The sequence below is a fragment of the Aquarana catesbeiana genome, linkage group LG04 (genome assembly GCF_042186555.1).
Source record: "Aquarana catesbeiana isolate 2022-GZ linkage group LG04, ASM4218655v1, whole genome shotgun sequence".
NCBI classification, from domain to species: domain Eukaryota; kingdom Metazoa; phylum Chordata; class Amphibia; order Anura; family Ranidae; genus Aquarana; species Aquarana catesbeiana.
The window spans coordinates 42555519-42579067 of record NC_133327.1 but is presented as its reverse complement, the minus strand read 5'-3'; the positions used below and the strand labels follow the sequence as shown (position 1 = coordinate 42579067).

General features: G+C 43.6%; 1 protein-coding gene across 1 annotated transcript in view; it reads left to right on the top strand.

Annotated features, from left to right (window-relative positions):
• LOC141139200 (cytochrome P450 2K6-like) overlaps positions 1 to 23549 on the top strand; it is a 116996-nt gene that overhangs the window by 42278 nt on the left and 51169 nt on the right. Inside the window, exons 2-3 of the mRNA XM_073625118.1 lie at positions 10486 to 10648; positions 19968 to 20117. Coding sequence (XP_073481219.1) covers positions 10522 to 10648; positions 19968 to 20117 — 277 coding nt within the window. The 5' untranslated portion in view covers positions 10486 to 10521. The remainder of the gene's footprint in view (positions 1 to 10485; positions 10649 to 19967; positions 20118 to 23549) is intronic.

Here is a 23549-nt window from a genome sequence, read left to right as displayed (position 1 = left end):
GAGGAACAAAAATAGAAACAGAGTGACAGCAGAAAAAAAAACAAATGGTCCATTGAGTCTGCCTGATTTGTTTTTACTTATATATGATTTTTTTTTAATTGATATTAAAGGCTTTTTTTTTTTAGTTTAAAAATAACAAACATGTTATACTTACCTGCTCTGTGCAGTAGTTTTGCACAGAGCAGCCCCGATCCTCCTCTTCTTGGGTCCCTCGCTGGCGCTTCTGGCCCCTCCTTCCTGCCGAGTGCCCTCAGAGCAAACAGCTTGCTAAGTGGGCACCCAAGCCGAGCCACTACTCTGTGTGTCTATTCAGATACGGAGCCACGGCTCCACCCCGGCCCCCTCTTTCTCCTTATTGGCTCACTGCAGGGGTGTTGCTAGGTCTACAAAAGAGCAGGAGCCCATAGCAGCAAAGTAAAGAAAGTCATAGGCTTGGGCGGGCATACACATGTATATAATGTGTGTGTGTGTAACATTATATATTACCCTGGGGGAGAGGCTGGGTATACAGAGAGGGGAGAGGCTGGGTATACAGAGAGGGGAGAGGCTGGGTATGCAGAGAGGGGAGATGCTGGGTATACAGAGAGGGGAGATGCTGGGTATACAGAGAGGGGAGAGGCTGGATATACAGAGAGGGGAGAGGCTGGGTATACAGAGAGGGGGAGGCTAGGTATACAGAGAGGGGAAGGGCTGGGTATACAGAGAGGGGAGAGTTTCCCCCCTCCCCCTCGGTCTGCACCCACCTGCTGAGGAGCTCTGTGTGAGAAAGTTCCTCCCGACTCTATGATATGGGTGAAGCAAGGGAGGAGACTCACTCTCACACTGATCTCCCTTCTCTGGATGTCAGTGAACCACTGAGTGCAAAGTACTCAGTGAGAGTGCCGCGGCTGTGCGGGAAGCGCTGTTTCAGACAGCCCTGGACACTTTCACTGTAGGGCTGGCCCTGGATTCAGGGCTATGGGCCCCAGATTCGGGGCTCCAGCCTCCATAGCCACCCCTTAATAATGCCACTGGCTCGCTTACTTTGATTGGCCACTGTCAGAGCCAGTAGCGACTGATGCTGTGTCTCAGCCAATCAGGAGGGAGAGTCCTGATCAGCCGAGTCTCTGATTTGTCTCAGCAAGTGCTTGGAGACAGGAAAAAAGGGCCATCTGTCAAAGTGGCCTTTTCTTGCTAGCTGCATTGTTCAATGGCCATGGGGGAAAGCTGTTGGACCCTACAGCTAGCCTTAGATAGCACATAAGAAGGTGGGACAAAGTACATATTGTTTTTTGCCTCCTGGGACATACTGTACAAACAAAATGAAACAAAAGGCAAAAATGCCTAGTGCATGCTCCACAGCTCTTTATTAAATGGCAAAGATATATAAAATATACTCACAAAAGTATTGCGAATCACAGAGTAATAGGTAAACCAGGAACCAGAAGCCAGCCATGTACTTTGTTCCCTATGGAACAGAACACAATAATACGAATTAAAGAGAGACTTCATCTTTAAGAGCCATCAAATTTCTGCATGGTTGCTAAATACATGCTTGTTTTTAATCTTTCTCTGGGAGCCCAGTACTAAGATACTCCCATACTGTAGAATAAACAAATTTGTACAATAAACAAATTCACTGATAAATCAAGAGCGTGGCTTGTTCTTAACTTCATTGAGAAATCAGAAATACACATATGGGGAAAACTGATAATTGGAATTCTATATATACAGTGGGGACGGAAAGTATTCAGACCCCCTTCAATTTTTCACTCTTTGTTATATTGCAGTCATGTGCTAAAATCATTTAAGTTCATTTTTGTTCCTCATTAATGAATGAATGAATGAATGAATGATTTGTAGAGCGCTGCAATTGCGAACTGAATCGCCTCAAGGCGCTAGATGTATTCTCTGTAGCCAGCTTCTAGAAAAGGAAGGTCTTTAGTTTTTTCCTGAAGGCCTGGTGGTTTTCTTCCATGCGGAGGTTGGTTGGGAGAGCATTCCATAGGCGAGGTCCTTGGACTGCAAATCTACGTTCTCCCTTTGCTTTGTAGCGGTATTTGGGAATGAGGAGGAGGTTTTGGTTAGCTGATCGAAGACTGCGAATCGGTGTGTAGTGTTTTATTTTTTCCCGGAGATATTGCGGAGCGTTTCCTTGTATGCATTTATGGGTGAGGCAGAGGGTCTTGAATATGATCCGGTTTTTCACAGTTAGCCAATGTAGGCTTTTTAGGGATGGGGAGATGGATTCCCAGGGCTTTTTTCCTGTTAACAGTCTTGCCGCCGTGTTCTGCATGAGTTGCAAGCGCGCAAGCACCCCATATTGACAGAAAAACACAGAATTGTTGACATTTTTGCAGATTTATTAAAAAAGAAAAACTGAAATATCACATGATCCTAAGTATTCAGACCCTTTGCTGTGACACTCATATATTTAACTCAGGTGCTGTCCATTTCTTCTGATCATCCTTGAGATGGTTCTACACCTTCATTTGAGTCCAGCTACGTTTGATTATACTGATTGGACTTGATTAGAAAAGCCACACACCTGTCTATATAAGACCTTACAACTCACAGTGCATGTCAGAGCAAATGAGAATCACGAGGTCAAATGAACTGCCTGAAAACCTCAGAGACAGAATTGTGGCAAGGCACAGATCTGGCCAAGGTTACTAAAAAAAATTCTGCTGCACTTGACGTTCCTAATAGCACACTGGCCACCATAATCCTTAAATGGAAGACGTTTGGGATGACCAGAACCCTTCCTAGAGCTGGCCGTCCAGCCAAACTGGGCTATTTGGGGAGTAGAGCCTTGGTGAAAGAGGTAAAGAAGAACCCAAACATCACTGTGGCTGAGCTCCAGAGATGCAGTCAGGAGATGGGAGAAAGTTGTAGAAAGTCAACCATCACTGCAGCCCTCCACCAGTCGGGGCTTTATAGCAGAGTGGCCCGATGGAAGCCTCTCCTCAGTGCAAGACACATGAAAGCCTGCATGGAGTTTGCTAAAAAAAACACCTGAAGGACTCCAAGATGGTGAGAAATAAGATTCTTTGGTCTGATGAGACCAAGATAGAACTTTTTGGCCTTAATTCTAAGTGGAGAAAACCAGGCACTGCTCATCACCTGTCCAATACAGTCCCAACAGTGAAGCATGGTGGTGGCAACATCATGCTGTGGGGGTGTTTTTAAGCTGCAGGGACAGGACGACTGGTTGCATTCGAGGGAAAGATGAATGCAGCCAAGTACAGGGATATCCTGGACGAAAACCTTCTCCAGAGTGCTTAGGACCTCAGACTGGGCCAAAGGTTTACCTTCCAACAAGATGATGACCCTAAGCACACAGCTAAAATAACGAAGCAGTGGCTTCACAACAACTCAGTGACTGTTCTTGAATGGCCCAAGCAGAGCCCTGACTTAAACTCAATTGAGCATCTCTAGAGAAACCTTAAAATGGCTGTCCACCAACGTTTACCAACCAACCTGACAGAACTGGAGAGGATCTGCAAGGAGGAATGGCAGAGGATCCCCAAATCCAGGTGTGCAAAACTTGTTGCATCTTTCCCAAAAAGACTCATGGCTGTATTAGATCAAAAGGGTGCTTCTACTAAATACTGAGCAAAGGGTCTGAATACTTAGGAACATGTGATATTTCAGTTTTTCTTTTTTAATAAATCTGCAAAAATTTCAACAATTCTGTATTTTTCTGTCAATATGAGGCGCTGTGTGTACATTAATGAGGAAAAAAATTTACTTAAATGATTTTAGCAAATGGCTGCAATATAACAAAGAGTGAAAAATTTAAGGGGGTCTGAATACTTTCTGTCCCCGCTGTATATAAGAAGTGACCATTAAAAAGATGATATGTTGCATCTTTTGTGCTGAGTAGAACTATGATGTGTCTTCTTTAGGTACTATTATATCATGCAGGAGATGGAAAAAACTGCTTCAGATGTAAGGGGTTTTGAAGGCAAAGCCTAATTAAGCCTGGAAGACCCCAAATCCAACATCAACCAAACCCAAGCACATACCCAAGAACAAAAAATGAATATATTGCAGCTTACCAATCTTTGTGATGTGGTGGTTGCATTAATGAATAAATAGTGTGAACCTTCTAAAATTACTATATTAAAGTGCTGGTGCAAGATTAAAAACACATAGGCTGTATATCTATACAATCAAAAACTTGCTGAGTGCTAAAGTGCAAAGTGAAAAAACATTTGCAACAAAAAGTAATCATCAACAACTGATGGTGGCAACTTAATAATGAAACCAATCACATAATGATAAAACAGTGCAAATATTGCTAGCGTGCAGTCTTGAAATAAAAAAGGTCAATAGCGTGTAGCAATATTAAACATATATATATGAATAGAAAGTCTAATGCACACTCTAGATTAGAGTATCATAAATGTGTAAACACAGTCCCAAAAAACACTGTGACAATCAAACAATGTTGAATGAGTGGTCTATCCCTCCACGGTGAACAAAAGAAAAACGGCCGATGCCAGGCCAATCCACTGGTAGTGACACCTGAATGTGTACAAGCCCTTCACCTTACTACTGTAAGGTTACAGCATGAATGGATCAAATGCAGCAGTCTTCAGAGGGTCCCTCTTTGGTGTTTACAGAGATAGGTTGTATGAGTGGCGCAACCTTCTTCTCCAGTAAGCTCAGTTTAGGGAGGTAGGAAATGGAAGAAAGATCCCAATAGCATAATCCCGTTTAAAATGTGTTAATTTATTAAAACAGATACACTCACTTTTTGTTTATAAAACTTAGGTAACACTCCATGAGCGCCAAGCTCGTATACTTCAGTCATTTCCAGTTTCCACCTATTGCTCCCATTCCGACGCGTATCATCACGTGTCTTCATCAGGGGATCCCCTGATGAAGGCACATGATGTGACGATACACATCGGGATTGGCGCAATAGGCGGAAATCGGATAAATTAATCAATCAACTTCTTTGGTCGACTATGACGAGGCCTGTTCTGAGTGGAACCTGTCCTATTAAACCGCTGTATGGTCTTGGCCACCTTGCTGCAGCTCAGTTTCAGGGTCTTGTCAATCTTCTTATAGCCTAGGCCATCTTTATATAGAGTAACAATTCTTTTTTTCAGATGCTCAGAGAGTTCTTTGCCATGAGGTACCATTTTGAACTTCCAGTGACCAGTATGAGAGAATGAGAGCGATAACACCAAATTTAACACACCTGCTCCCCATTCACACCTAAGACCTTGTAACACTAACGAGTCACATGACATCGGGGAGGGAAAATGGCTAATTGGGCCCAATTTGGATATTTTCATTTAAAGGTGTACTCACTTTTGTTGCCAGCTGTTTAGACATTAATGGCTGTGTGTTGAGTTATTTACACTGTTATATAAGCTGTACATTCACTACTTTACATTGTAGCAAAGTGTAATTTCTTCAGTGTTGTCACATGAAAAGATATAATAAAATATTTACAAAAAATGTGAGGGGTGTACTCACTTTGAGATACTGTACATATATACATACAGTGGGTATAGAAAATAATCACCCACGTTTGAAATAATCACATTTTGTTGCTTTGCAGCCTGAAATGAAAACAGAAACAGTTTTTGTGTCATCCAGCTGTATTTACTAGTGCAACTTATAACATCCAAGTGAAAGAAATAACACCAACATGTCTGAATTTTTTTTCAAAAATTCAAAAACAGAATCACTGATTTGGAAAAAGGACAAAGTAAGGCCAAATAATACAATTTTAGTCTCATCTGACCACCTTATATGAACATTGAAGATTCTGTGGCCACATGGAAAAAGGTATTATGGTCAGATGACCTCGTTGTTAAGGAGTAGGCCGGGAAGCCGGCCGCTGTGTCTTTAACAATGGATGACTCATCTTTTGTCAGCGGTGTTCCCTGCTGACAGTTGAATGTTCACAAAAACATTGCTGGCAATAAAAAAAGTGAAATAAACAACATGCCCCCCCCCATCCATACCAGGCCCTTTTGAGTCTGGCACAGAATTTAAGGGGAACCCCATGCCAAAATAAAAAAGACAGAGTAGGGTCCCCCTCAAAACCGATACCAGACTCTTATCTGAGCATGCAGCCTGGCTTGGAAAAGGGGGATAAGTGAGCACCCCCCCCCCTGAAACATACCATACCAGACACATGCCCTCAACAAAGAGGGGTGCTTTGGGGCACCTTGTCCCCATGTTGATGGGAACAAGTGCCTCTTCCCCACAACCCTGGCTGGTAGTTGTGTGGGTCTGTGGGTGGGGGGCTTATCGGAACCTGAAAGCCCCCTATAACTAGGGGGCCCCCAGATCCTGACCCCCCATGTGAATGAGTAGGGGTACATTGTACCCCTACTCATTCACCAAAAAAAGCATCAAAAGGCTATAAAAACACAAAAGACAGTTTTTGACAATCCCTATCTAAAGAAAAAAAACCAATGTCCCCGGTGTAGGTCCAGCATCAATCATGATTAATGCTGCCACCGACGATGAAATAAAAATAGCTTTGCATCCATCGATGGCTCCCACTGTCTGCCATCTCCACCGTCTAAGAGTTTTTAAATAGCTTAGGGGTATGGCCACCCAGCAACACCACAACCCGCACGCTAGTCCCTTCCTTAAGTGTTCCTCATTCTGAAGTTCAAAAGTTGGAAGGTATGATGGTGCCTGCACAGTGAGTCCTTACTGATACTCCCATTGGTTCTCTCTCTCCTGCCCCCTGTTTGAATCCACACTACACTGCCAGGAGGGAAAAGGAGAGCAGGAGTGAGCAGAAACACACTGCCACACAGCACAGCCAAAATTGAGAAAGAAATAAACTGGTTGCGTTTCTGTCTGTGTACACAGCAGCCTGGCAAGGGGAGTGAGGGGGGAATGAAGTGAAGAGCTGCCACAGATACTGGCTGCAGCCCCCAGCTACAAACAAAAATGTAAACTCCTTACAAAGGTACAAGGCCATTTACAATATTCAAACCCCATACACCACATGCAAATGCTGATGTTAGTTATCTAAGTTATATATTTTTGGACTGTCATCATTTAGTCTGAAACAAAAAACTATTACGAAGGTAACAGTGCAGTGCTCCTCCCATCTCGGAAAATATAGGACACCAAACTCACAGAGCAACTTGTGTTACCTTCACATTTTTCAAGCACAAAAGCCATGGAGTTAACCCTTATATCTGAATTCGCTATATATGGGCTATTATTTTTTGCTATCCTATACATTATACAAGGCTGGGGATCATGGACTTCACATACTTCATCCAGCAAATTCCCTCCGGGGCCCAGAGCTCTGCCATTGATCGGAAATCTGCATATGATTAATCTCAAGAGGCCAACTGAAACTTTTATGAAGGTAACTATCAAGCAGTTCAGCTCTAATATATTTCTGTAATCAATAAAGATATGCAATCAGTTAATGCAGACTTCAGGACACTCATACTTTTAAAGATACAAGGGATTTAATTGTTAACCTCTTTAAAACAGCTCTTTGGCTTCAATACCCAAGTCAACATTCAGATTAGAAAGTCCAAACCTCTAATCGGCTAATTTGTTTCAGGTCAGTGGCTCTTACAGCAACTAGATCTGAATCACAGCCAAGCAACCAGAGTTTTTAAAAATGCTGGATGCAATGGCAACAGACCAGTTGGCAAAGCTGTTCCTGCGTCATTCTCTGGCTTTGCTTAGCCATCCACAATCTGCCAGGCCTGACACAATATGCTGCACCACTTTTATTCTTGGCATCACATCTAGCACTCGAGTCAATCAATACCATGAAACCAGTGTTACCATTAGCAGGCAGAGTTCCTGCCTCAAACCAGTCAAATGCAAAAATAAATGCTGAATCTGACCTAGTTCCTATACGCAAACACATGATTTACTGATGAGTTATCATCTGGGGTTGGTGATTGAGATTTATCTGTATCAAGCAACTTTCAGGGCTGGGAGAGAATTGCTCTCAGTTTAAATTTCAAGCATGATAACTTAGTTCCCCTTTCACCTAACCCTGCCCTTAACTCTTACACTCTTACAGATCATGTCACAGGATCGTCCGATCCTGTGACATGATCAGCAAAATTTTCCATTGCGGTCAGTAGACATTTCAAAAAGTTATTGCTCATGTCCATAACTTGTAGTGACAGACACTAGAAGGTCTGAGAAAGTATTCTGCCTGTTTTTGGGTATCCTGTTGCTAAACCCTTTCTCCTGGAGTTTATTGAGCCAAATAAACCAATTAAGTTTTCCAAAAGTGGTGGGCGCCAAACCCCTTTTTTGCCTTACAACATGCCAAAGTTGTGGTGACTTTAAATGCTACACACCAACCTAGTCCTGAGAGTTTAAATGCTAGAACACTAAACCACCTGGGGGTCCTTTTTCATCTGCTCTATGGCAAATGGGTGCATGCTTATTTCTTTAGCAATGAGCTCTTCTGTGGCGAAGATCAATCTTCCTGTTGAAACTTGCTACTGGTAGAATTTCCACAGCAGAATATACTGATTTAATTTTTAAAAATTTTGTATACATTTTCTTTTATTGGACTTGTTGGTGAAACTTAAAACAGACTGTTGACCTGAACTTTTTTTCGCTCACATTTTAGCAAAAATCTGGATATTTGTAGATTTCACTATTTCTTTAAATGCATTGAAAAAAAAAAAAAAAAAAGAATATAACAGAATATGTAAAAAAGGGACAAAAGCCTCAAAAATTCAAAATTAATGACAGCTTGAGAAAGAGAGTAGGTCAAACCCCCCCAAAAGTCTTCAAGTATATTAATAGTAAAAAGGTCAGGTCTGAGCGTGTAGGTCTTTTACAAAATAATCTAGAGTGGGTGACTGGGGACAAAGAGAAGGCACATTTTTAAAATGCATTCTTCAGCTCTGTGTATGCAATGGAAAATGGGAGAGTTTAGGTCCATAATGGGGATGGTATTGATACAGTTCCAAAAGAACCCCAGTGGCTCAAAATTGATATAGTTCAGAAATATTTAGATAGAATAAAAGTAAATAAAGCAATAAAGTAGGACCAAAGTTGTCAAACAACTTTCTTTTTTATGAGGAAACAAGCAAAAGCTTAGATAAAGGAGTGGCTGTGGAAATAGTATACTTGGACTTTACAAAAACATTTGACACGGTTCACCTCCAATGGCTAAGGTGTAAGCCTACAGGCTTAGAAAAATCAGTTTGAAAATGGATAGGAAATTGGCTAAAAGATGGTATTCAGAGGGTAGTAGAATCTTCCTCAGTTGAACCCCTTCCCCTCCACCATAATCTTCTGGTGTGATGGGATTAATAGAGCTAAGGAACTCGGACGGGCTATCATTAAGAGTGTCTGACTATGCCCACTCTTTCTGCCCAGCTGCTCTATTTATAGAAGTCAGTACTGCAGATTCTACGAATGAAACACAATCTGTGAATGGAGAGGACAGACCTATCAATCATCCGCCCATCCTCCATTCAAAGATCCTGTTTTATTCATAGACATTGTCATATTTAGACAACAATGTCACCACTATCCCCAACCTTTCCCTTATTTAGCTGATGACAGCTCAGGGTCTGTCATTTGGCTATGGGTAGCATCAGGATTGGACTTGTGCGCTGGTTCAACTGTTTTTTTTTTTCCTGACTGGATGGTTGGCATTGTGATTGATGATAGGTTTAAAACGAGGAACTTTTCAAATGTTTGGCTTTATTTCTAGATGACAACTTTTTTATTTGTGAATGAGTAGGGGGTACTATGTGCCCTTACTCATTCACATAGGAAAGGGGGTGGTATCTGGGGGCCCCACTATTTTTAAAGGGGGCTTTCATATTCCAATAAACCCCTCACCTGCAGACTCTCACAACCACCAGCCAGGGTCATGGGGAGAGTCCCCCTGGCAAGGCACACGCCCATGTTGAGGACATGCAGCCTGGTATGGTTCAGGGGGGCCTGTTGACATGTTCTTCTAACAAAAAAATCCCTTTTGTTATTTTAACATAAAGTGGGGGAAAAAAGATTTAAAGTGACAGCACACAAATAACATTTAAATCAGGGGTCTCAAACTGGTGGCCCTCCAGCTGTTGCGAAACTACAAGTCCCATGAGGCATTGCAAGGCTGACAGTTACAAGTATGACTCCCTCGGGCAGAGGCATGATGGGACTTGTAGTTTCGCAACAGCTGGAGGGCCGCCAGTTCGAGACCCCTGATTTAAATACACAAAAAAAAAAAGAAAAAATACAAAAAAACAAAGAATGCTAAAATAAATAAACTAAATTTCCCTTAATTCCCCTAATTTTTTTTCCCTCAAGCAAAGTTAGCCTAATAAGTTCAATGAGTGATACTGAAAGTTTATTTTTTTAAATTAATTTAGCCAAAATCACTCCATTCAGCCTCAGTTCTATTATGAACAGCAAAAAAAATGATATCCAATGCAAGTTGTCTCTGTTTTGATCAATTGTATGCCTTTTTTACCCAAAAATATTGTATACATTACTTAGTTCATTCTTTTATCTTGTCAGCTCTCAAAACAATATGGATCTGTGTTTAGTATCCAGATGGGTAGTGTGAAAATGGTGGTATTATCTGGCTATGAGACCGTCAAGAGCGCACTTGTTGACTATGCTGATGAATTTGCCGAAAGAGCCCACATACCAATGTTTGAGGACATGAACAAAGGATTTGGTATGTGTACAGTACACTGATACGTTCTATTATTTTTTTGTGCAAGAATCATATTTTGGGGAGAATTGGAAACATGAATAAGTTGGCATAACATGGTAGAACTGTAGTGCTACCCCAGTAGGGGCTGCTGGATAATGCTTGTCCTCTTGTGCTGCCCTGACTCTGGGAACATCCCAGCCCATCTGACACTCTAGGTTCTGACATGATGTATACCCGTTTAAATGAACCACAGACACAATGTAAACTGAATTTAGCAGACCTCTGTATTGACCAAGGCAAATAGTGGGTGAAAAAAGGTGTCAATCAGCCAAAAAAATGGGAGAACACCCAAGACTGGTCAAGGTGAACACACAACAATTAGTAATGTTCAGAATAACAGAGCAGACAGTAATGAATAATGTGCCCAGGGAGCTCAATTATGGGAGCTATGACTACAGAAAGGCTGGCCTGCAGGAAACTTTGCTTCTATGGTGGGGGGGAGGGGGGTTAAGCTGTATCTTGGCCAACTCACATCCTGCAGTTAATGGGATAAGGGTAGTCTAGTGTCAGGCCTAAACACAGTCTTTTCCGGCACGTTGGAACTCAGATGTGAAAATGAGAGAGCAAAGGAGAGAGGGTTCGAGCAGTCAGCAAGCTAATAATGTTTATAGCAGAAGTGACAAGTTCCTTTGTAATCCAGGTTATGATGTGTGCATGCAGTGTCCATGTGCTGAGTGTTACTGAAGAGAAGGGAATTTGGTCATGAGTCCGATCACCAGATCCTGAAAGTAGTCGGCACACACAGGAAGTGATTAGGGGTCTGTACCCCAGCCAGTGTAAGGATGGATATGGTAGGTCAGCTAGATGTGAACACAGTGGTCTGAGTTGGCCCCTGGATCGAGTTCTGCAGATCGCCAGCAGGAGGGACAGAGGATCCTTTGATGTGGCACAGCGATGCAGGCCCACCCAGGCAGGGGCAGCAATGGCTCACAGGGTCATAGTACGCCACGGTCCTAGTAGCCGGATGGCAGCTCTGATGCTCACTGATGGATCCTGGTGAGAAGAGAGCAGGGCCGCTGGACACATTTCTTAAATAGCCTTTCCTTTAATCCCCCTTCTTAATTAGAAGCTTGCAGGGAGATGTAGTCTAAGAAAGACTCATGAGTTCAGTTATGGCTGAACACAGAACTACAAGTCTTTTTTTTTTTTTTTTTTTTAAATTGTATTTTTATTTAAGTATCCAAGAATAGGTACAAAAATTGTATCAGGGTGTACATTGCACTATCAACAAAAGTGCATTATAAACAAACATAATGAAAACAAGAACAAAAAACAAACAGATGTAAGTGATAAAAGAGTGTTCACATACATAAGGCACATATATGTATTCAGTTAAATCTTTATGATGAATGCGATAAGCATACTGCAGGAAAGTAACCAATATCCCGTGGGTAGCTCAGAGCACTCACACAGGAAATATAGAATTAAATTGTGTTAAGAATAGGGCATATTTGGTAGTATGGGGGTCCCAAATTCCGAAAGATCCCATGGTTCCCATATTTTATTGAATTGGGGGATGCAGTCATGTACCGAAGCTGTCAAGAACTCCATTGTCCGAATCTCAGTCACTAAATGTAGATATCCGGACCATGGGGGAGGTGTATTGGATAGCCAGAACAATGGGATAATCCTCCTGGCAGCTAGCATTATATAGGATATCAGTTTGTTTGTCTTTTTTGTTACCCCTGAGGGGGGGAGGCCCAAAAGGTAGTTCAAAGGATCCAACGGAAGGGACACCCCAGTTACCTTTTGTATAAGCAAATGAACATCATTCCAAAAAGGTTGTATCAAGGAACATTGCCAGAAGATATGGAATAGTGAGCCTATGTCAGATCCACACCGCCAACAGAGCTGTGAAACTGAAGGATCATACTTATGGATTACATCGGGAGTTCTGTACCAAAACATGAGAATCTTAATGTTTGTCTCCCTCTGAGTGACACATTTAGATGATTTAAAGGTAGAGGACCAGATCCTATCCCACATCTGCACCGTGACAGGACGGCCCACCAACTGAGACCACTTGCGCATGTAATGATGTAATGTTTCCGAAATTGGGGTTGGCTCATGGAGGATACGATAGATACATGAAATTAGGTGTAATTGATTGGGGCCTTGAGCACACAAGTGTTCAAAGGTAGTTGGTTTATCCAGGGTCAGGGTTGGCGATTTAGAATGAAAAAAATGTCTAACCTGTAAATAGAAGTGAAAAGAGTGTGGTGGTAGATCAAATTTCTCTCTTAAAACGTCAAAGGGATGTAGCTTCCTTGTTATGGAATGAACTAGGTTCCGCAGCTGGAAAAGATGCACATTTATCCATGAAAAGATCCTACCCAGGGACATACTATCTGGAATGAGGGGATTAAGTAGTACATTTACAAGAGGGGAGCATGGGGACATGAGAGGATAACGTTTGAGGCAATTGCGCCAAATGGTTAAAGTTAGTGTCATTGGGCCAGTACACTGACGTTTATAGATAGGGTCTAAAACAGGGGGAGCGCCCCAAACCAAGGAGCTCGGATGGACCGGATAAAGTACCCCCTTCTCAATGGCGGACCATTGGTTAGGTGCATTTAAGGAAGTCCAAGAGATGATGGCCCTTAAGTGTGTTGCGTGATAGTATTTAGTGATGTCCGGGGCTCCCAGACCTCCTCTGGACCTAATGGAAAACATCACGGAACTTGCTATGCGGTGAGCACCGCCATTCCATATAAATTGTAAAAAGGATCTTTGAAGTGTTTTTAATTGTGAGGCGGGTACAGCTACTGGGAGAGTTTCGAAGTAATAAAGTAGCTTGGGTAAGATAGACATTTTTAATACATTGACTCTGCCCAGTAAAGACAAGGGATGCTTGGTCCAGGACGACAGGGACTTATTTATATCCAATATAAGAGGAGGGAAGTTGGTACTATAAAGGGAGGAATAGTGAGGGGTGAGTAGGATACCCAAATATTTAAGAGAGTTACTACACCATTTATAAGGGTATGATTCTTTAAGTTGGGATAATAATAGTCTTGGAATGTGTATAGGAAGGGCTTCGGTTTTAGAGTTGTTAACTTTGTACCCGGAAATAGCACTAAAAGAAGTCAATAATTTATGTAATGAGGGAAGAGATATCAGCGGGTTGGTGATAGTTAACAGAATGTCGTCTGCAAATAATGATAGTTTATACTCCCCCTGTCTCATCACCACCCCACGAATATCTGGATTTACACGAATAGACTCGGCTAGGGGTTCTAGGCATAAAATGAAAAGCAGCGGTGATAGGGGGCAGCCCTGGCGAGTTCCATTTGTCATGGGGAAACTAGGAGACATGAAGGATGACATTTGCACTTGCGCTGAAACATTTGAATACAAGGCTTCCAAGGCTTTTAAAAAAGAACCATCAAAGCCATATACTTTTAAAGTGGCAAACATGTAGGGCCAACTTAGCCTGTCAAAAGCTTTCTGCGCATCTAGGCTCAAGATCAATGCCGAACGTGAGGTTCTATCTAAAAGGTCTATTAGGTCTATTGTACGACGGGTGTTATCTCCTGCGTGTCTACCAAGAACAAATCCCACTTGATCCCTGTGTATCAATTTGGGAATAAATGCGGAAAGTCGGGTAGCGAGTATTTTAGTAAATATCTTATAATCCGAATTTAGGAGGGCTATGGGTCTATAGTTGTCCGGGATAGAGGGATCCTTTCCAGGTTTAGGGATAACCGAAATGAACGAGTGGGAAAACTGGGAATGTGGGGGAGTTCCCTTAAGAAGGGAATCATATAAGGCTAGCATATGAGGAGATAAAATGTCAAAAAAAGATTTGTAGTAGGAGTAGGGCAATCCATCTGGGCCAGGGGATTTGTGTGATGGTAGTTTTTTAATTATAGCCAGTAATTCCTCAGCTGACACTGTTGCATTTAAACACTCCAGGTCTGTTTTAGATAATTTTGGTAATTTTATATTGCAGAAAAAGGACTCGAAATTTACCTGCGTAAAATTAAAATGGTTCTCCGGAGTCAGGCAATTATACAGTTTGTTATAAAAGCTACCAAAAATTTTTGACATTTCACGAGGGCAATGTGTTCTAGATCCATCTGTCTGCAGTAGGAAATCAGGCAGGGAGTTGAACGGACGAGGGCATAACTTATTGACTAACATCCTGTGGGGCTTATTTGAGAATTCGTAGAATTTCTGTTTCGTCCACAGCATGGACCTAGCTGTTTTGTCAAGTTTTGTTGATTTAATTTGTTCTCTAAGGTGAGTGACTTTACGTAGTTTCTGCACCGTGGGACCACCCAAAAGCCTCCGTTCAGCAATTACTAGAGCAGACGTTAAGGACTGCAATAAACTGTTTCTATCTCTCTTCAGTCGAGAGCCCTCAGCTATACATGCACCTCGGAAAACAGCCTTATGTGCCTCCCACAGCGTAGAAACCTGAGATACCGATCCGGAGTTGAGTGTAAAGTAGTCTTTCAAGCTATTTGCTAGGATAGAACGAGATACTTCAGACTGCAAGAGGTGGTCATTAAGACGCCAGTGACAGGATTTAGTATAAGTCTGGGATAACATAAGTTCTAGTGTAATGGGTGCGTGATCCGACCATGTAATAGGGGAGATGTCTGATTCAACTACATAGGGGATAAGTGGAGCCGAGATAAAAAAATGATCAAGACGGGAGTACATTTTATGAGCTGGTGAGTAAAACGTAAATTGTTTGTCAGAGGGATGTTTTATCCTCCATGAGTCGAATAATCTGTATGATCTAATACATTTGCGGAATGCATTGGCTTGAGACAATACTCTTTTAGGTGGGGTGGTACTAAAAAGCGTTTGTCTGTCCCTATTGGGAGACATGACCAGATTGAAGTCTCCACCAACCACCATAAAAGGTTGTGAGTGGTATTGGGGGGAATCAAAGAGTTTGTTGAGGAACTCAATCTGGCCCGTGTTTGGGGCGTATAAATTAACCAGTGTAAAAGAGGTAGACATGTATTCACAATCTAGGATAAGAAATCTCCCATGAGGATCTACATGTGATCTCCGAACTTTGACAGGACATGCTTTCCTGATCAAGATAGCCACTCCTGCCCTGCCCGTGGAATCAGAGGCAAGATAGGAGATGGGAAAAAACCTGGAGGCAAATTTTAATGATCCTCCCGCCCCTAAATGGGTTTCCTGGATCATCACTATGTCTGCTCCCGAGGCCCTGAAATCTTTCAGGGCCATCCAGCGTTTACCAATGGAGCCCAGGCCTTTTACATTATAGGACATAATTTTTAGGGCCATGACTGTGATCTATCTAGGAATGCTAGTGTAAATACATCTAGTACTATAAACCTGGAAGTAGCATGAAAATAGGAAAAAACACATTGCAGTTTACAATTAATCATGATAATAAACGTTTGTCCAACTCTAATCATTGAAAAACACACTCCAAATTCTTTTTCCTTTAGAGTAAAGTGATAGTGACCGTGGGGTCTCAAACTATGGAACACATCATTAGATATGCACAAAAACTGTAAAAAAAAGAAAAAACAAAAAAGAAAAATCAAGAAAAAAAGTTCAAAATTCTGTAGACCTGAGAGAAAACAGTTTCTCAGGGAGCCCTGGGCGTAGACCAGGGCCTGATGGGGACGTGGGCGGACCTCCATCTGGCAATTCTGCTTTTAGGAGATGAGAGAGGGGCCGCCGCTCACCTTATGCACATGTAAGCGGAAAAGACAAAAAATAGAACAAAAGAAAAATTTTTTGAAGAGGATAACAAATATAACAGGTATGCTTGACACTTAAGAAATTCCAAAAAACCTTTAGTAAATGTATCTCAAGGGATGAGAAATATTCTGCCCCGAAAAAAAGGGTCGAGGCAGATACAAAAACTGAAGGGGCCAAGACAGCAATGTCGTTTCGTCTAGAAAAAAGAAAAAATTTGTCCGAAGCTCTGAGAAGAAACGGTAATGCTAAAGGCAGGGAGAAATAGAACCAAGAATAAGAGTGATCAGGGGGGGTGCTCAAGGGGGTTGCTTAGAAGATCTCAGGTGTTGAGGAGTAGAAAGGTGCTTCTTTGATTTGCCCCGAACAGGAGTCCAGATGCGAGTAGGTGTAGTTGGAGGCAGTCGGGCCTGTGTGTTAGGAAGGTTATTATCTTCTTCCGGTAAGGGGGGAGACCCAAACTTTTCAGGAAGGCCTCTGCTTCTTGCAAATCACGCAAAGAATATTGGGCTCCATCTTTGGATACAGCTAGACGGAAAGGGAATCCCCAGTAATATGGTATCTTGTGTTGTTGTAAATGTGAGGTGAGGGGCGCAGATTCCTCCGTTTAGCGAGAGTGATGGGGGAAAGGTCGCTAAAGATCTGCAGCTTAGCGCCTTTGTGTGTAATTTGGGATTTATTGCGGGTTGCCAGGGTTAGTGCCTCTTTACTTTCGAAGTAGTGAAACCGTACCACAACATCCCTGGGTCTGGCTCCAGTCGGTGGTTTAGGGCCCAGGGATCTATGGGCCCTGTCCAATCGCCAATCTATGTCCACAACTGAGGGAGCCAAGTTATTAAAAAGGCTCAAAAGGTAAGGTCGGAGTTCAGAGTCACACACTGTTTCCGGAATCCCTCTGAATCGTAGATTTTGTCGTCTTTCTCTGTTCTCCAAGTCTTCTTGCTGTAATTGGAGCTGAGATACAGATAGGCGTAAGTTATGATTTTCCTCCTCAATTGCTTGTACATAATTTACCATTTCGTCGAATTTATTCTCCAGAGTGTCTGTGCGATCTCCAATTTGGGTTATTTCCCCTCTCAATTCAGCAGCTAGTTTGCTCACCTCAGCCGAAACATTAGACGTAATCTGTTGAAGTAAAAGTTGCAGCTTGGAGTCCAGGATGTCAGGGGTGAGGGTCATATTCAGGGGTGAAGGAGTAGTTGCAGGGTTTTGCGAACTAGTCAGGGAGGAGTTTGCGGTATCTTCTGAGTCCAGGGAGGGGTCCAGTAAGGCGAAAGGATTCGCGGAGGAATTAGAGGAGGCTGACTGTGGTCTGGTAACATAACGCTCCATTGTTGGTTCTTCTCGTGACACAATTAGTGGTTTGTAGTTTCGTTGCTGTTGGCCAATTTTGCCCATGAGGTACACAGAGGTTTTAGTGATCAAACATGCAGGCTTACCTCCAATGTTTTATGTTTGCTAATATTGCTGTATGGAGGTCTTGGTGAGCAGGCAGGCGCCCAGGGTTTATTTAGGCAGCATCTCTCTCAGGGTATTATTGTGCTCCACCTAGATCCTCACAACTCCCTAATTACATCTCTGCCTCCCCCTCCTGAGAGTCTGGGGTGAGAAAAGCAATTCCTGCAGTCCCCAGCCCCTTGCAAGTAGCTATGCAGCTGAGGGGACAGAGGGTGGCTTCTGGGTGTATGTGAGAGTCCCAAGATGGCCGCCGGGCTCCAGAAGTAGGCCGAAGCCTCAGTCTATCCTAGTTAAAGGCCGCCGGATCGGGAGACACGGCCGTTTGCAGTCACTGGGGCATCCACGGGGGTAGAGAAAGGGATGATTTGGGTGATCTGACTCCCCCCAGGGACCCGGTAGTGGGCGGATTTACTCACTGCGTTCCGGAATGCCTGAAATTTAGCCCGCAGGCCGCGTCAGGTAGCTAGGGCGCAATGCACGAATCCGGGCGCCGGATAGTTCTTCGCGGCCTCCCCGGATCCACTAGCCGATCGGTCCAGTCAGGGCAGGTCCCGAACAGTCACTCCTCAATCCGTAAGCCCACAGGTTAAGATAGGGAGAGAGAGAGAGCGCCGCCGGTCCGTCTGTAGGCCCCAAGATGGCGGCGGAAAGCTCCGGTGGCAGGGAGAAAGTTCAGCTGCAGAACAAGATCAGACCCGCCGGGGTCCTAAATATTAGTCCAGGATAGCTCAGCAGGGGTCTGGGATCAATAATATATGGCCTATGACTGCGGGGGCACAGCATAAGGCCACAGATGGTTGTAGATCCAAGAGGAGCTCTGATCACACACGTCCTTCCAGCAGCAGGTCCGGACACGCCCCCACTACAAGTCTTAATGTCCCTTGCTTCTTGGCTCAGAAATGTAATGCAAGCAGTCTGAGTACAGCACTAAGTCATGCTATTAAGTACTAACGGCTGTAAATTATATTAACACAGTGAATAAAACTCCAACAGTTCCACAGAAAACACTTCCAAAAAGTAAATTAATATGATATTTTAACACAACTCTTGAGCAAGTACTCTTATAGCTGTAACAGAATAGGTGGTGCAGTGTGACCGCATGCCACTTCTCTTTTCGGTTGCACTAGAATGTTCTTAAAAGAAAAGTGCAGGATTTAAAAAGAAAACATTCACTCACACCTAGGTGGATGCAGCTTCAGTCTCATGCTGCATCTCTCCCCCACTGCCTCTAAGCCCGAGAAGTAAGCGATCAAAGACTGTTGATCACCCCATCTGCACTAGATGCTGTAGGGATCATGGGGATTTTATACATCTTCTATGGAGGTATCCAGAGCTGCATTCCTGGCCCAGATTCCATTGGCCCCTAATCATTGCTTGTTAGGTGTCCTAGCTATTATTCTAATTGAGGACATCCTTAAAAGGGCTATTGCCAGGGCTCTCTTTCAGGCCCGTAAAATAATTCTGAGGCACTGGAAGTCACAGACCCTCCCACAGTGCAAGAATGGATTACTCAAATGGGTGAGACCATCCGACTAGAGAAGCTTATTTATCAACACAGCTGTAAAAGGGGCAAATTACACCTTTGGGATGATTTAGAGTGGAGACTGTGAGCCAGGCCTTCTCGCCCACATCAGTGCCTGACCTTACAAATGCGCTTCTGGAGGAATGGTTAAACATTCCCATAGACACACTCCTAAACCTTGTGGACAGCCTTCTCAGAAGAGTTGAAGCTCTTATAGCTGCAAAGGGTGGGCCAACTCAATATTGAACCCTACGGACTAAGACTGGGATGCCATTAAAGTTCATGTGCGTGTAAATGCAGGCATCCCAATACTTTTGGTAATATAGTGTATGTTGCTTTAAGTCTAATCCATCAAGCTCTTCTCATTTACCAAAACTAGTTTACAGGGCTAATATGTGGATTCTTGGATTGAATGTATCTTAAGTTTACCTCAAGCAAATGTTTTGTGTGATCTAACTCAACGCTCACCGGTAATTATATGAAATGTGTAGAAGTCAGCAAATGATTAAAAATCTGATTTGACTCCAGTTTTTGTTTTAATACACTCTGGATATAACATGACAAATAAAGATTTGTAGGGCTGATTAATTTTCTGTTCTTTCACAGGTGTCCCATTCAGCCATGGAGAGAACTGGAAAGTCATGAGAAGGTTCACGCTCAGCAAATTACGAGACTTTGGCATGGGAAAGAAGACCATAGAAGATCGGATTGTTGAAGAGTGTGGATTTTTTACTAAGGAACTTAAATCATTAGAAGGTAAAAAATGAAGACCAAATCTCCATCACCGGAGCCTGTAGGCATTCAGTTTTTTTGATAGATGGGTAGTTGGGCATGTTGTAGATTTTCTTCTCTTAACTCCTGGGATAGGAAAGGACCTAAATAATCTGTCTAAACATTTTTTATCCATTTTATTATAGACAACTGCTCTACTTTTAAAGTATATATGTCTACAAACATCTTTTGTAATGTTTGTACATATATACTTTAAAAGTAGAGCAGTTGTCTATAATAAAAGAGATGAACATTTTTAGACAGATTATTTTACTTTCAAAAGGTTTTTATTTTTCAAACCAAAGAAAAATCATCACAGTACGTTATATCAACATACAACTAGGTAAGTCAGGTCACTTGGGGTTTCCTGTCAACTATGGCCTGGTCTTTATAAAGACTTCAACAGGTATCTTGGACCTGGGCTGGGATATGGAGGGGAGCGACAGCATGACCAGAAGGGGGAAATCCCTGCCCCCCGGCACCCCTAATGGGATCATTCTGTGCCAGGGGGAAAATCCCCCCTCTCCACCGCCACTACCCAGAATGGCATGGGCAGGCAGAATCACGTACCGATCGGACTCCCCCCCGGTGCCCGAGGCGGTCAGCTTCTGTCCGGGAGCGATCACACATGAGGGGGAGGCCTTCCATTCGTGGCCCCCCCTCGCAATTGCTCCCAGCCAATGAGAATCTTCCTCTGCCTCTGTATAGTAAACAGAGGCAGAGAAAGTGATGTCATCTCTCCTCGGCTCAGTATTTTCCGTTCCGGTGCCGAGGAAAGAAGACATCAGAGTGAGTGTAAAACACACACCGTAGAACACGCCAGGCATACATTACACCCCCCTTTACCCCCTGATCCCCCCCTGATCACCCCCCCCCGGTCACACTGACACCAAGCAGTTTTTTTTTTTCTGATTACTGCATTGGTGTCAGTTTGTGACAGTTAGTGTGGTAGGGCAGTTAGTGTTAGCCCCCTTTAGGTCTAGGGTACCCCCCTAACCCCCCCTAATAAAGTTTTAACCCCTTGATCACCCCCCGTCGCCAGTGTTACTAAGCGATCATTTTTCTGATCGCTGTATTAGTGTCACTGGTGACGTTAGTTAGGGAGGTAAATATATAGGTTCGCCGTCAGTGTTTTATAGCGTCAGGGACCCCCATATACTACATAATAAATGTTTTAACCCCTTGATTGCCCCCTAGTTAACCCTTTCACCAGTGATCACCGTATAACTGTTACGGGTGATGCTGGTTAGTTTGTTTATTTTTTATAGTGTCAGGGCACCCGCCGTTTATCACCGAATAAAGGTTTAGCCCCCTGATCGCCCGGCGGTGATATAACTTAGGTTTTAGGGTCAGACAGGGTCTGCGTTATCCCAGGCAGCATCAGGTTAGCGCCAGTACCACTAACACCCACGCACGCAGCATACACCTCCTTTAGTGATATAGTATCTGAACGGATCAATATTTGATCCGATCAGATCTATACTAGCGTCCCCAGCAGTTTAGGGTTCCCAAAAACGCAGTGTTAGCGGGATTAGCCCAGATACCTGCTAGCACCTGCGTTTTGCCCCTCCGCCTGGCCCAGCCCAGCCCACCCAAATGCAGTATCGATCGATCACTGTCACTTACAAAACACTAAACGCATAACTGCAGTGTTCGCAGAGTCAGGCCTGATCCCTGCGATCGCTAACAGTTTTTTTGGTAGCGTTTTGGTGAACTGGCAAACACCAGCCCCAGGCAGCGTCAGGTTAGTGCCAGTAGCGCTAACACCCACGCACGCACCGTACATCTCCCTTAGTGGTATAGTATCTGAACGGATCAATATCTGATCCGATCAGATCTATACTAGCGTTCCCAGCAGTTTAGGGTTCCCAAAAATGCAGTGTTAGCGGGATCAGCCCAGATACCTGCTAGCACCTACGTTTTGCCCCTCCGCCCAGCCCAGCCCAGCCCACCCAAGTGCAGTATCGATCGATCACTGTCACTTACAAAACACTAAACGCATAACTGCAGCGTTTGCAGAGTCAGGCCTGATCCCTGCGATCGCTAACAGTTTTTTTGGTAGCGTTTTGGTGAACTGGCAAGCATCAGCGGCCTAGTACACCCTGGTCGTAGTCAAAGCAGCACTGCAGTAACACGTGGTGACGTGGCAAGTCCCATAAGTGCAGTTCAAGCTGGTGAGGTGGCAAGCACAAGTAGTGTCCCACTGCCACCAAGAAGAAGACAAACACAGGCCTGTCGTGCCCATAGTGCCCTTCCTGCTGCATTCGCCAATCCTAATTGGGAACCCACCACTTCTGCAGCGCCCGTACTTCCCCCATTCACATCCCCAACCAAATGCAGTCGGCTGCATGAGACGCATTTTCTTTATGTCCTCCCAAGTACCCCTACCCAATGAATCCCCCCAAAAAAGATGTTGTGTCTGCAGCAAGCACGGATATAGGCGTGACACCTACTATTATTGTCCCTCCTGTCCTGACAATCCTGATCTTTGCATTGGTGAATGTTTTGAACGCTACCATTCACTAGTTTAGTATTAGCATAGGGTACAGCATTGCACAGACTAGGACACACTTTCACAGGGTCTCCCAAGATGCCATCGCATTTTGAGAGACCCGAACCTGGAACCGGTTACAGTTACAAAAGTTACAGGTGATATATGCTGAAGCATGGGGGCAACAGGGGCGGAGGAGTGATTTTCTCCTACCTTTTGCGGGAGGATGCCCCCATGCTTCGGCATATATAAATGATGCATGTATATCCATCATTAGAAGTGGGTGGATGAAGGGAGGTATTCTAATGGTGGGCATACCCACCGATCAATCTCTTTTTTTTCATTAAGCCCACAGGCTGCAAGAAAAAAAAAGATTACAATATATGCCCAACAAGGACCAGCAACGTACTGGTATGTTGCTGGACTTTGAGTGGTTATACCAGAATGATGCCTGCAGGTTTAGGTATCATCTTGGTATCATTCTTTTCAGCCAGTGGTCGGCTTTCATGTAAAAGCAATCCTAGCGGCTAATTAGCCTCTAGACTGCTTTTACAAGCAGTGGGAGGGAATGCCCCCCCCCCCCCAACAGGGAACCTGAGAATGCAGCCGGTGATTCAGCCAGCTGACCATAGAGCTGATCAGAGACCAGAGTGGCTCCAAACATCTCAATGGCCTAAGAAACCGAACGCTACGAGCATTTCATGACTTAGATTTCGCCGGATGTAAACAGCGCCATTGGGAAATTGGGAAGGCATTTTATCACACTGATCTTGGTGTGGTCAGATGCTTTGAGGGCAGAGGAGAGATCTAGGGTCTAATAGACCCCAATTTTTTCAAAAAAGAGTACCTGTCACTACCTATTGCTATCATAGGGGATATTTACATTCCCTGAGATAACAATAAAAATGATACAAAAAAAAAAATGA